Genomic DNA, 15205 nt, shown 5'->3' with positions numbered 1-15205 from the left:
TGTTGCCATGCAACATAACAAAGCAGTGACATTCAGTTTTTATGATCTGCAATGAAATCATCACAACATGTATTTATTCATCATATATCATCTGAAATTCCTAGCCTGGATAAAAAGATGTAGTTTTGATCCGGATTCTGATCACAGCCCTCTCCAGGTGTGTTTCCATGGAGATGGTGTATCCGACTGTTCTCAAGGTTTTTTATGCTCTAAGAATAAAAATGTTTGCTTTGTTTTTGTGTTTCAGCTGTGGGTGTGGACCACTATGGAGGCCCAGAACAACAACCAACCTGCCTTAGATAACCTCAACAATCTGTGCAAGCTTCCCAATCAGGTGGATCAGGTAGGACTCACTTCTATCATTATCAAGTTGGTCAAATATGTAATTATTTCAATTATTGCCCTGTTGACCTTTCAGGCCAACTTAGTCAAATTTCCCTTCATATGATGAATTAAAACCAGAATGGGAGTAAAAAAAGCGTATTATAACCTGAAAGGGTTTAATGGACAGTTCTGTTTGGGATTTTAATGCGCTACTCAAATCAGTTTAACTTTATTTATAAAGCCCTTTAAAACAACCATAGTTGAAACAAAGTGCTGTACAATCTTGAGGTGTTTTCTCTGCGTAGAAAAACGTGCCAAGCTGTAAATACTTCTGCACCATGGCAAACTTCCGCATTGAGAAGAAGATTGGTTGTGGCCAGTTCAGTGAGGTCTACAAGGCCACATACCTGCTGGAAGGACAGCTGGTTGCACTAAAGAAAGTCCAGGTAGAGTATTGATGGCAGAGTACTGAAAGACATTCTGGGCTGTTTGCTATGGTTTGGTACAAACAAAAAACGCCAGGAACACTGTTCAGCAGTGACGGTGAAATCTGCATTCTAGGTTGTGGAAGGCATACGTCCTACTATAAACCCAAAATTTTATATACTGATACTGCTGGTTGCTGTGGCAGCTTGCAATGTGATCAATTCATTTAAAACAAGACTGAATTCTGATTCTGAAGGCAGATTTTGGAAGAAAAACAGGGTGAAAACACTGTCCGGCTGCTGATGCTGCTGGTGACAGTTAACTCATTTCCTTGTTTCCTCATTAATAATCCATGTCTGCGATGTAATAATCTCCTTCCCTCTAGTTAGTAATGTTTGTCTACGACTTGGTCATTCACTCGCGTTAGCAATGCATGGCCACAACGTAGCCATCTTGTTGCCTCGCGTTAGCAATCCATGGGCACATCGTAGCCATCTTGTTGCCTCGCGTTAGCAATCCATGGGCACATCGTAGCCATCTTGTTGCCTCGCGTTAGCAATCCATGGGCACATCGTAGCCATCTTGTTGCCTCGCGTTAGCAATCCATGGGCACATCGTAGCCATCTTGTTCCCTCGCGTTAGCAATCCATGGGCACATCGTAGCCATCTTGTTGCCTTGCGTTAGCAATCCATGGGCACAATGTAGCCATCTTGTTGCCTCGCGTTAGCAATCCATGGGCACATCGTAGCCATCTTGTTCCCTCGCATTAACAATCCATGGGCACATCGTAGCCATCTTGTTGCCTTACGTTAGCAATCCATGGGCACAATGTAGCCATCTTGTTCCCCCCGCGTTAGCAATCCATGGGCACAATGTAGCCATCTTGTTGCCTCGCGTTAACAATCCATGGGCACATCGTAGCCATCTTGTTCCCCTCGCGTTAGCAATCCATGGGCACAATTTAGCCATCTTGTTCCCTCGCGTTAGCAATCCATGGGCACAATGTAGCCATCTTGTTGCCTCGCGTTAACAATCCATGGGCACAATGTAGCCATCTTGTTCCCCTCGCGTTAGCAATCCATGGGCACATCGTAGCCATCTTGTTCCCTTGCGTTAGCAATCCATGGGCACATCGTAGCCATCTTGTTGCCTCGCGTTAGCAATCCATGGGCACATCGTAGCCATCTTGTTGCCTCGCGTTAGCAATCCATGGGCACATCGTAGCCATCTTGTTCCCTCGCGTTAACAATCCATGGGCACATCGTAGCCATCTTGTTGCCTCGCGTTAGCAATCCATGGGCACATCGTAGCCATCTTGTTGCCTCGCGTTAGCAATCCATGGGCACATCGTAGCCATCTTGCTGCCTCGCGTTAGCAATCCATGGGCACATCGTAGCCATCTTGTTGCCTCGCGTTAGCAATCCATGGGTACATCGTAGCCATCTTGTTGCCTCGCGTTAGCAATCCATGGGCACATCGTAGCCATCTTGTTGCCTCGCGTTAGCAATCCATGGGCACATCGTAGCCATCTTGTTGCCTCGCGTTAGCAATCCATGGGCACATCGTAGCCATCTTGTTCCCTCGCGTTAGCAATCCATGGGCACAATTTAGCCATCTTGTTCCCTCGCGTTAGCAATCCATGGCCACAATGTAGCCATCTTGTTGCCTCGCGTTAACAATCCATGGGCACAATGTAGCCATCTTGTTCCCCTCGCGTTAGCAATCCATGGGCACAATGTAGCCATCTTGTTGCCTCGCGTTAGCAATCCATGGGCACAATGTAGCCATCTTGTTGCCTCGCGTTAACAATCCATGGGCACAACGTAGCCATCTTGTTCCCTCGCGTTAGCAATCCATGGGCACAATGTAGCCATCTTGTTCCCTCGCGTTAGCTATCCATGGGCACAATGTAGCCATCTTGTTGCCTCGCGTTAACAATCCATGGGCACAATTTAGCCATCTTGTTCCCTCGCGTTAGCTATCCATGGGCACATCGTAGCCATCTTGTTGCCTCGCGTTAACAATCCATGGGCACATCGTAGCCATCTTGTTGCCTCGCTTTAGCAATCCATGGGCACATCGTAGCCATCTTGTTGCCTAGCGTTAGCAATCCATGGGCACATCGTAGCCATCTTGTTGCCTAGCGTTAGCAATCCATGGGCACATCGTAGCCATCTTGTTGCCTAGCGTTAGCAATCCATGGGCACATCGTAGCCATCTTGTTCCCCTCGCGTTAGCAATCCATGGGCACATCGTAGCCATCTTGTTGCCTCGCGTTAACAATCCATGGGCACATCGTAGCCATCTTGTTGCCTCGCGTTAACAATCCATGGGCACATCGTAGCCATCTTGTTGCCTCGCGTTAGCAATCCATGGCCACAATGGAGATGTTACATCCATGTTATCTTTGTCATAGCAGATCTTTGAGAAGATGGACGCCAAAGCTTGCCAGGACTGCATCAAAGAGATTGATCTACTGAAGGTAAACGTCGACACAGTTGCTGTGGCTCAATGAGAAAAAGAACCTATGAATGCTTTTATAGCTGTGTTTACTTGAATTTCATTGTTTTGGCTTCTTTTTCTTCCTTCTGGTTGGACCATTTTCCATCTTTCACCAAGTTGAGTCCTGTTTTATGAGCATCTTAACAGCACGTTTTGGGAAAACTTCAGATGATCCTGCTGACTGACGAGCAGATGGACAAAATTTAGTATGTCACTGTAACGGGGTGTTTCCCTTACTATTATAATGGGGGGTTGTTTAAGGTCAATTTCATTTCATTTCATATGAAACACTTTTTCTGAATTTCCAGCCCCGTTAAAGTTGAAAGCCAGACCTAGAGGGATGCTGGTTTGATGTTAACCATCTACAAATAAAGCAAATGAATTACTGTGTATGAAATAATCCAGAACAGGTAAAACTTAAAGTGTGGCCGAGGTGGTCAAGGAGTAAGCCCAAATTAAATGCGATCAGTAAAGACCCTGGTAGGCGCGTTAAATGACATTTATGATGAAATAAAATGGCATGTTATTCTGTAGCTCTGTCCTGCTCAGGCTGGACGTGTCTGTCCATCAGATTCAGAATTTTTTTTATTCTGCACAGCAGAGATGGAGGTTTTTAGCTTGCAGCAGCGAGCTGCAGATATTCTTCCTGAGGTCTTTCTGTTACAGTTACACTTAAGATTTACATGTTTTCATGTTCATATATTCATATGTATCAAAGCAGAATAGTCTGATTTGTTCCTGATGATTGAACCATCCCTTTCTATTCCAGATGGAATAAAAGAGGAAAGTTTTTGTGATCTCCTGCTCATGTGAAACCTTCCACTTTGTGTTGCTTTCTGTCCTCTGCAGCAGCTGAATCATCCCAACATCATCAAGTACCTAGACTCCTTCATCGAAGACAGCGAGCTGAACATCGTCCTGGAGCTGGCGGACGCCGGGGATCTGTCCCAGATGATAAAGGTCCGAACCCCCGGCATGGTTTATTAACATGGCGTATCGCTGTGGCCTTTCCTGTTCCATGAAAATTCTCCCTTTCTTTATTTTCTTCAGTACTTCAAGAGAAAGAGGCGACTCATCCCGGAGAGGACTGTGTGGAAGTATTTTGTGCAGCTGTGCGGTGCTCTGGAGCACATGCACTCCCGCAGGATAATGCACCGTGGTAATTCTCTCGTTCTGCTGGCCAGTCTGTCGCTACATCTTCTGTATCTGCATTGTCTTGTTTTTTCCCTCTTTTACCTTTAAAACTTTGCTAGACCTCCCAGAAATCTTTGATCATTATCAGGAACATCAGTGTGGAATTCTGTGATGGTCATGTGACCCTCCAGCTGGTCTACGGAGGTTTTCCAGCGTTTCTATCCGTCCAGGAGGTCTACAATCCAGACACAACATGTAGTGTTTATTCAGAGACTCTAGATGGTAAATCCACCATTATTTATCACATCTTCATCATCATCACCACCATGTTGCTAAGAGACCTCTATTTTCACCTGGACATGATGATGAAGACACTTCCTGTCAGACTTTGCGTCACAAAACAGCTTTAATTTGACTGGATTATTTATATTGCATCAGATCCTCCCACTGGGGCCCTTTCGGCCCATTTCTGCCAGCAACGCCCAGCCCGATGCTGCTCCTCCTGGTTTGTTGGGCATTTTGATCCGGATCTTTCGGGCAGAGTAAACACATCTTTAGCACCTCTGTTGTGGTCCAACGGTGTGAAGTTTGCCAAATATGTGAGGCGTACAGCTTTCAGGCCACCGTTGGCCAGAAATTGATTAGTCATGATCCCCAGTGACAACTGGGTCGTATCAGCAACACCAACAGTCTTCTCGCTAGAGAAGTGGGGTTGGGATTGGTAGGTGCTGGTGGAACAGAAACCTTAGAGGCCAAACGGGCCCCATTGGCTGCCATTACATCTGCTTACCGTCTTTCTTTACGGGCAGCGATCCTAAGATCAAAGTTAAATGAATGGTGTCACCTGGAGGTGCTTTAGTGAGGATAGCAGGGAGATAGTAGCAGGAAGAAGTGTGTGTGTGTGTGTGTGTGTGTGTGTGTGTGTGTCAGACGTGAGAGAATGATGTGCAGATGAGAAAAGGCCTGGTCACTGCTGATCTGTGTGTTATTTCTACAAACTTCTGGTTGCTCTTTATGCTGCTTTCTGTTCATACTTTCGTCTTACATCATTTTAGCCTCAGAATCTGACAAAACATGGAAACATCATGTCTTATATATTATTTCTTTTTTAACAAATATTTTATATTTTCTTTAATCCTTTTAATTTAGAGTATTTTTATATATTTTTAAGATTATTTTACAAAATTTGAAACAATAATTTCTGTAATTTTCCTTTTTTTAACTTTTACTTTCTCTATTTAAAAATAAATTCATGCTTTTTTAAATTCTATAAAAACATTTTTTATACTTTTTACTTTTTATCATCTTTCATTTATTTCTTTTGTTTTTCTTTAATTGAAAATATTATGTTCATGTTTTGTTTTTACTAGATGAATGTATATGTTACTAGTTTTCCCCTCACCCCGCTGTATGTTAATCTGCATGTTGCCAGGTCCTGTCTCGCTGTCTTTGAGCTCATTACTGAGGTTTAGCTGGAGCCACATCCTCTCATCCTGGTTTTTACAGTTTTTCCACTCCGAACCAGAAGCTGCATCCAGTACAACCAGTTGGGTTCATACTGGATACCAGAATGTGTCTAACGGAAGATTTAATGTGTTTAAACCAGATATCAAGCCAGCCAATGTGTTCATAACCGCCACGGGAGAGGTGAAGCTGGGCGACCTCGGCCTGGGCCGATTCTTCAGCTCTAAAACCACTGCAGCTCATTCTTTAGGTAAAAACCCTCAAGTCTTTTCTAACCTGCTGGTTTTCTGTGAGTTGGAACAAAACCAGTAATATTCCAGTCAGAGATGATTACATGAAGGTTTTGAGGGCTGGTTGTGATTTTGTGCTCCAGTGGGAACGCCGTACTACATGTCACCGGAGAGGATCCATGAGAACGGCTACAACTTTAAGTCGGACATCTGGTCCCTAGGATGTCTCCTGTACGAGGTCGGTCGCCTTTCACACACTTCATTCAGACGTGGTGAAAAGGTTTAGAGAGGAAGCCTAGGATGTCTCCTGTACGAGGTCGGTCGCCTTTCACACTCTTCATTCAGACGTGGTGAAAAGGTTTAGAGAGGAAGCCTAGGATGTCTCCTGTACGAGGTCGGTCGCCTTCACACACTATTCATTCAGTCGTGGTCAAAAGGTTTAGAGAGGAAGCCTAGGATGTCTCCTGTACGAGGTCGGTCGCCTTCACACACTATTCATTCAGACGTGGTGAAAAGGTTTAGAGAGGAAGCCTAGGATGTCTCCTGTACGAGGTCGGTCGGCTTTCACACTCTTCATTCAGACGTGGTGAAAAGGTTTAAAGAGGAAGCCTAGGATGTCTCCTGTATGAGGTCGGTCGCCTTCACACACTCTTCATTCAGACGTGGTGAAAAGGTTTAGAGAGGAAGCCTAGGATGTCTCTTGTACGAGGTCGGTCGCCTTTCACACTCTTCATTCAGACGTGGTGAAAAGGTTTAGAGAGGAAGCCTAGGATGTCTCCTGTATGAGGTCGGTCGCCTTCACACACTATTCATTCAGTAGTGGTCAAAAGGTTTAGAGAGGAAGCCTAGGATGTCTCCTGTACGAGGTCGGTCGCCTTCACACACTATTCATTCAGACGTGGTGAAAAGGTTTAAAGAGGAAGCCTAGGATGTCTCCTGTATGAGGTCGGTCGCCTTCACACACTCTTCATTCAGACGTGGTCAAAAGGTTTAGAGAGGAAGCCTAGGATGTCTCTTGTACGAGGTCGGTCGCCTTTCACACTCTTCATTCAGACGTGGTGAAAAGGTTTAGAGAGGAAGCCTAGGATGTCTCCTGTACGAGGTCGGTCGCCTTCACACACTATTCATTCAGACGTGAAAAGGTTTAAAGAGGAAACCTAGGATGTCTCCTGTACGAGGTCGGTCGCCTTCACACACTATTCATTCAGACGTGAAAAGGTTTAAAGAGGAAGCCTAGGATGTCTCCTGTACGAGGTCGGTCGCCTTTCACACACTATTCATTCAGACGTGGTCAAAAGGTTTAGAGAGGAAGCCTAGGATGTCTCCTGTACGAGGTCGGTCGCCTTCACACACCATTCATTCAGATGTGGTGAAAAGGTTTAGAGAGGAAGCCTAGGATGTCTCCTGTACGAGGTCGGTCGGCTTTCACACTCTTCATTCAGACGTGGTGAAAAGGTTTAAAGAGGAAGCCTAGGATGTCTCCTGTATGAGGTCGGTCGCCTTCACACACTCTTCATTCAGACGTGGTCAAAAGGTTTAGAGAGGAAGCCTAGGATGTCTCTTGTACGAGGACGGTCGCCTTTCACACTCTTCATTCAGACGTGGTGAAAAGGTTTAGAGAGGAAGCCTAGGATGTCTCCTGTACGAGGTCGGTCGCCTTTCACACTCTTCATTCAGACGTGGTGAAAAGGTTTAGAGAGGAAGCCTAGGATGTCTCCTGTACGAGGTCGGTCGCCTTTCACACTCTTCATTCAGACGTGGTGAAAAGGTTTAGAGAGGAAGCCTAGGATGTCTCCTGTACGAGGTCGGTCGCCTTTCACACTCTTCATTCAGACGTGGTGAAAAGGTTTAGAGAGGAAGCCTAGGATGTCTCCTGTATGAGGTCGGTCGCCTTTCACACTCTTCATTCAGACGTGGTGAAAAGGTTTAAAGAGGAAGCCTAGGATGTCTCTTGTACGAGGTCGGTCGCCTTTCACACACTTCATTCAGACGTGGTGAAAAGGTTTAGAGAGGAAGCCTAGGATGTCTCCTGTACGAGGTCGGTCGCCTTTCACACACTTCATTCAGACGTGGTGAAAAGGTTTAGAGAGGAAGCCTAGGATGTCTCCTGTACGAGGTCGGTCGCCTTCACACACTATTCATTCAGACGTGAAAAGGTTTAAAGAGGAAACCTAGGATGTCTCCTGTACGAGGTCGGTCGCCTTCACACACTATTCATTCAGACGTGAAAAGGTTTAAAGAGGAAGCCTAGGATGTCTCCTGTACAAGGTCGGTCGCCTTTCACACACTTCATTCAGACGTGGTCAAAAGGTTTAAAGAGGAAACCTAGGATGTCTCCTGTACGAGGTCGGTCGCCTTTCACACACTATTCATTCAGACGTGGTCAAAAGGTTTAGAGAGGAAGCCTAGGATGTCTCCTGTACGAGGTCGGTCGCCTTCACACACCATTCATTCAGATGTGGTGAAAAGGTTTAGAGAGGAAGCCTAGGATGTCTCCTGTACGAGGTCGGTCGGCTTTCACACACTTCATTCAGACGTGGTGAAAAGGTTTAGAGAGGAAGCCTAGGATGTCTCCTGTACGAGGTCGGTCGCCTTCACACACTATTCATTCAGACGTGAAAAGGTTTAAAGAGGAAACCTAGGATGTCTCCTGTACGAGGTCGGTCGCCTTCACACACTATTCATTCAGACGTGAAAAGGTTTAAAGAGGAAGCCTAGGATGTCTCCTGTACGAGGTCGGTCGCCTTTCACACACTTCATTCAGACGTGGTCAAAAGGTTTAAAGAGGAAACCTAGGATGTCTCCTGTACGAGGTCGGTCGCCTTTCACACACTATTCATTCAGACATGAAAAGGTTTAAAGAGGAAACCTAGGATGTCTCCTGTACGAGGTCGGTTGCCTTTCACACTCTTCATTCAGACGTGGTGAAAAGGTTTAGAGAGGAAGCCTAGGATGTCTCCTGTACGAGGTCGGTCGCCTTCACACTCTTCATTCAGACGTGGTGAAAAGGTTTAGAGAGGAAGCCTAGGATGTCTCCTGTACGAGGTCGGTCGCCTTCACACACTATTCATTCAGACGTGAAAAGGTTTAAAGAGGAAACCTAGGATGTCTCCTGTACGAGGTCGGTCGCCTTCACACACTATTCATTCAGACGTGAAAAGGTTTAAAGAGGAAGCCTAGGATGTCTCCTGTACGAGGTCGGTCGCCTTTCACACACTTCATTCAGACGTGGTCAAAAGGTTTAAAGAGGAAACCTAGGATGTCTCCTGTACGAGGTCGGTCGCCTTTCACACACTATTCATTCAGACATGAAAAGGTTTAAAGAGGAAACCTAGGATGTCTCCTGTACGAGGTCGGTTGCCTTTCACACTCTTCATTCAGACGTGGTGAAAAGGTTTAGAGAGGAAGCCTAGGATGTCTCCTGTACGAGGTCGGTCGCCTTCACACTCTTCATTCAGACGTGGTGAAAAGGTTTAGAGAGGAAGCCTAGGATGTCTCCTGTACGAGGTCGGTCGCCTTCACACTCTTCATTCAGACGTGGTGAAAAGGTTTAGAGAGGAAGCCTAGGATGTCTCTTGTACGAGGTCGGTCGCCTTCACACACTATTCATTCAGACGTGGTGAAAAGGTTTAGAGAGGAAGCCTAGGATGTCTCCTGTATGAGGTCGGTCGCCTTTCACACACTTCATTCAGACGTGGTGAAAAGGTTTAGAGAGGAAGCCTAGGATGTCTCTTGTATGAGGTCGGTCGCCTTCACACACTATTCATTCAGACGTGGTGAAAAGGTTTAGAGAGGAAGCCTAGGATGTCTCCTGTACGAGGTCGGTCGCCTTTCACACTCCATTCAGACGTGGTGAAAAGGTTTAGAGAGGAAGCCTAGGATGTCTCCTGTACGAGGTCGGTCGCCTTTCACACTCCATTCAGACGTGGTGAAAAGGTTTAGAGAGGAAGCCTAGGATGTCTCCTGTACGAGGTCGGTCGCCTTTCACACTCCATTCAGACGTGGTGAAAAGGTTTAGAGAGGAAGCCTAGGATGTCTCCTGTACGAGGTCGGTCGCCTTTCACACTCCATTCAGACGTGGTGAAAAGGTTTAGAGAGGAAGCCTAGGATGTCTCCTGTACGAGGTCGGTCGCCTTTCACACTCCATTCAGACGTGGTGAAAAGGTTTAGAGAGGAAGCCTAGGATGTCTCCTGTACGAGGTCGGTCGCCTTCACACACTCTTCATTCAGACGTGAAAAGGTTTAAAGAGGAAGCCTAGGATGTCTCCTGTACGAGGTCGGTCGCCTTCACACACTTCATTCAGACGTGGTGAAAAGGTTTAGAGAGGAAGAGATGTCAGAGCAGCGGTTTCTGGCTCGGCTTCTGCAGGACCTCATGCTGACACAATGTTCTCATCATCATCATGCTATGTGGATCATTTTTATGGTTTAGTTTTACCAGTAAAGAAACTGGGTAGACTGGAGCAGTCTCTCAGCTCAGTTTGTTGTATCCCAGTTCGCTGGAGCCCAGTTCTAAACCAGTTCAGTTCGCTACTAGATCCACATGAGTCCAGTCTAGAACTGTCTCCATAGAAACCAAGTAATAAAACTGAGGAACTGAAGGATCTAGCATAAGAACCAGGAAGGAGGTCCATCCTCCTGGTTGTGGTTGGGGATGGACAGGAATGCGGGTCGACCGGCAGCAGAACTCCAAACCAAGAATGGTCTGCAGGCGGTCCTGCTGGACCTCCTCTCATCCAGATGTTGTCTTCTGGTCTGCAGGCGGTCCTGCTGGACCTCCTCTCATCCAGATGTTGTCTTCTGGTCTGCAGGCGGTCCTGCTGGACCTCTTCTCATCCAGATGTTGTCTTCTGGTCTGCAGGCGGTCCTGCTGGACCTCTTCTCATCCAGATGTTGTCTTCTGGTCTGCAGGCGGTCCTGCTGGACCTCCTCTCATCCAGATGTTGTCTTCTGGTCTGCAGGCGGTCCTGCTGGACCTCCTCTCATCCAGATGTTGTCTTCTGGTCTGCAGGCGGTCCTGCTGGACATCCTCTCATCCAGATGTTGTCTTCTGGTCTGCAGGCGGTCCTGCTGGACCTCCTCTCATCCAGATGTTGTCTTCTGGTCTGCAGGCGGTCCTGCTGGACCTCTTCTCATCCAGATGTTGTCTTCTGGTCTGCAGGCGGTCCTGCTGGACCTCTTCTCATCCAGATGTTGTCTTCTGGTCTGCAGGCGGTCCTGCTGGACCTCCTCTCATCCAGATGTTGTCTTCTGGTCTGCAGCCGGTCCTGCTGGACCTCCTCTCATCCAGATGTTGTCTTCTGGTCTGCAGCCGGTCCTGCTGGACCTCTTCTCATCCAGATGTTGTCTTCTGGTCTGCAGGCGGTCCTGCTGGACCTCCTCTCATCCAGATGTTGTCTTCTGGTCTGCAGGCGGTCCTGCTGGACCACCTCTCATCCAGATGTTGTCTTCTGGTCTGCAGCCGGTCCTGCTGGACCTCTTCTCATCCAGATGTTGTCTTCTGGTCTGCAGGCGGTCCTGCTGGACCTCCTCTCATCCAGATGTTGTCTTCTGGTCTGCAGGCGGTCCTGCTGGACCACCTCTCATCCAGATGTTGTCTTCTGGTCTGCAGGCGGTCCTGCTGGACCTCCTCTCATCCAGATGTTGTCTTCTGTCTGCAGATGGCGGCACTGCAGAGTCCATTTTATGGAGACAAGATGAACCTCGTGTCCCTCTGTGAGAAGATTGAACAATGTGATTATCCTCCTCTTCCTCCTGATCATTACTCTGAGAAGGTAGAAAAACATTATCATTATAAACATTATTATGTTATTACCGTTATTGTTATCATGTCGTTACCATTATCATTATAATTATATTACCATTATCATTATAATTATATTACCATTATCGTTATTATCTTATTACCATTATTGTTGTTATCATGTTAGTTACAATATCACCATAATTGTTAGTTATTACCATTATTATTATCATGTTATTACCATTATTATCATGTTATTACCATTATTATTATCATGTTATTACATTATTATCATGTTATTACCATTATCATGGTATTACCATTATTATTATCATGTTATTACCATTATTATTATCATGTTTTTACCAGGAACTGATTGGCTTTCCGTTTTCCGATTGGACGTTCATTTTCACCTGGAAATGATGATGAGCCACTTCCTGTCAAACCAATCAGAAAGCTTGAATTGTTGACACAGACCTGTTATCCGTCCTTCCCACAGCTCCGGGATCTGGTTGGCATGTGCATCAACCCGGATCCGGACCAGAGGCCGGACATTGTCTTTGTGCATCAGGTCGCTACACAGATGCACATGTGGACTTGCAGCACCTGAACCTGGTCTCAGACCGCCTCCTGTTGCACCAGGATGACCTGGAGGTCTGGACCTCCTTACCCTGTTCTCTGAGTGAACAGGTATCTGAGTTGTGAGGCGTTCAGGGGATTCATGTTCATTTCTCCGTTCTTTCTGAAGGCAGAGCTGTCTTGTAGACCTTCACCGGTCCTGGATCCCAGTCTGCAGCTGGTGTTTCTGCTGGACTCCTGCAGTTTGCTTGTTCAGCCTCGGCTGCCTCGTAATGTTGTCGTTTTTATTTCTACTGGAAGAAGTTGTGTGATGGGAGGTTTTCATGTTTCCACCTGGACCCGTGTCTCTGTGGGCTTCTATCGACCCGTTCCCTCCTCCAGGTAGAAGACGGAACATGTTCAGCTGGACTGGACTTCATGGATCGACAGCAGGGTTCCTTCAGGGTCTTAAAAACTCTTAAAGTTGCAAATCTGTGTTTTCAAACCTTAAAAAGTCCTGAAATTGTAGAGTTTTGTCTTGAATTTTACGTGGTGGGTCTGAAATGATATCAGCCTGAAGTTGCTAGAAGTATTACGGTAAAATGTGTCGCAGAACTGCCAAGAGACTGAAGAACATTTCCTCCCGCTCCAACCCGACCACATCCAGAAGCAACAAGCGCCGACGATGCAGGGAGGCGTGAGCGGGAACATTTTACCAACACACACGCGAAGGAAAGCTACCTGACCGTAACTTGAACGTTGGATTTGATCAGTAAAATGGGGAAAATGCTGATTGCATGTCTGGACGAATGGTCTTCCTCGGCCTGGCTGACCGGTGGAGAACCCGTTGGGTTGGTGCACCTCATGCAGCAAGAACATCAAACTGGGAACGTTGAGGATCGAGACTTTGGAGTCACGCAATGCTAAGAGCCAAGGCGTTGCAGATCGTTGAACACCGTTGCCAAACTTTGACATCTAATTTTGGAGGCATCTGTTGTATTTGCATGTTTCTGTGGTGAATCTGAGTGAAGCAAACGCTTGTGTCTTTAGTAAAGGAATAAATCATGGAAAAATAACTGGTTTTCCCTACAAATGTCCACAATATGCTCATACGGTCGTTTTCCAAGACAGCCGATTGGTCAGGAAGCAGCGTTTTTACACACAACCGCTATACCAGAACATAACCTGCTGCGTTAGCAGTCCAGCCTCCGTTACCACGGTGATTTAGCCTGGTAAGAAGGGAGCCAGCGTCGTGAGGAAAACAACCCAGTTACCTCGATAGGACTGAACTGATCCCATGCTAGCCAGGTAAGGATCCAGTCCACCAGTACCAGAACCAGGGATGATACTTTGATATCAGTCGGTCAAATTTGATACATTTTTTTAGGATGTAGATACCACTCCACTGATAAAAAGAAGCCGTTTGTTTCATTTTTAGGTAATAAAGTTGCATATGAAGGCCAGAAAGTGTTTTCCGTCTGTGTCCCATGACTTTGGCAGCCCGTTAGGTCTCGTGATGACGATGCGTCTTTGTCTCCTTATTTTGCTGCATATTTTTGTATGTTAATGAGATTATTACTCTCCTAAAAGAGGCTTTAAAGTGCACATTACATTTGTATTATTTTCTACAGTCATTTAGCAGACTTTTTTCTCCAAGGTGACTTACATCTGAGAGTGAGAACAACACAAGCAAGAAACCAAACAAGGGCAACATCATAGATGATAGATTATATAAAGAGTAAACAAGCATCAGCCTGTGTCCTGTAGAAACACACCACCACCTAGTGGATGGATGGAGAGGGTGTGTGGGAGTGTTCTAGAAACACACACACACACACCTCCGGGGTTTATAGCAGGATTTAGCTGTGTGTGTGTGTGTGTTTGCATGACTCCAGGTAAACGTGCATCTCTGTGAGACTCTCTGCATTCAGTGGTTCTCTTTATTCTGCCCGTCAGCCACATCATGCGCAGCCTCTCACTCACCGTCCATAACCTCCACAGCCCTCCATTCTCACCAGCTGCATCAGAAATCCGTCATGGATGCATCCTCCACACCCAGCTGTGTGGCTGCACAGGATCTGCAGTGGTCAGCAGCTGCTGGCGATGTCTGGCCCACCAGATCTATGATGAAAACTTATTGTAGGAGTCATTTCTCAGTGCACAGACTGCTGTTTGCAGCATTGTGTTAAAGGAACAGGGTGACCCTTTAAGAATGGTGAAGCTAGAGAGAGAGAGAGCACATCAGCTGGCTCTGGAGCAAATGGAGGTTAGCTGTGACAAACTGGTTAGTGGTGGAAGCTTCAAGCTTCAGCTGTAAAACAACACAGCTCTTCTAGTTCCAGTCGTCTGCGTCTGCGTTGCTGGGCTACATGAAGAAGCTTTACCCCAAAGCTAATTACAGCTTTAAATATTTATCACATTTAATGGACTTTTAAACATTTACAGTTTTATTCAAGTTCATTTATTGATTACACTTTTTTTTTCCTATTTCATATATTGTGTTATTAAATTTAATGTGTGTACAGTAGTTATCCATTCAATTCTCTCTCTCTCTCTCTCTCTCTATATATATATATATATATATAATTAATAATATATACATTTTCCTTAATTATTACTTTTCATTCATTTCATGTTGTTGGACAGCTCTCTGGGGGCTGGAGTCTGTCCCACCCTGTTGCAGGGGGTCCGTCCTACTGGACGGGCTGCTGGTCCATCACAAGACAAACTGAAACAACCAGTCAGTTCAGGGAGAATCCAGAGAGACTGATGTGAAGAAGCCGGAGAGAATCCACGCCTACACAGGAGAAACATGCAAACTCC

General features: G+C 46.1%; 1 protein-coding gene across 1 annotated transcript; it reads left to right on the top strand.

Annotated features, from left to right (window-relative positions):
* Positions 1-265: 265 nt before the first annotated feature.
* LOC306767978 (serine/threonine-protein kinase Nek6-like) lies at positions 266-13360 on the top strand (the record flags this gene model as incomplete). The annotated part of the gene is made up of 9 exons (XM_079256169.1): positions 266-343; positions 630-770; positions 3171-3233; positions 4103-4213; positions 4304-4412; positions 5994-6101; positions 6225-6319; positions 11742-11855; positions 12324-13360. 9 exons carry the CDS (start codon positions 266-268, stop codon positions 12432-12434), a joined length of 930 nt encoding a protein of 309 aa, XP_079112295.1. The 3' UTR covers positions 12435-13360.
* Between the last annotated feature and the right edge of the window lie 1845 nt (positions 13361-15205).

The sequence above is a fragment of the Telmatherina bonti genome, assembly GCF_933228915.1.
Source record: "Telmatherina bonti genome assembly, chromosome: 17".
Lineage (NCBI taxonomy): Eukaryota > Metazoa > Chordata > Actinopteri > Atheriniformes > Telmatherinidae > Telmatherina > Telmatherina bonti.
The sequence above is the reverse complement of the archived record's forward strand: the minus strand, read 5'-3'. Positions and strand labels throughout refer to the sequence as shown.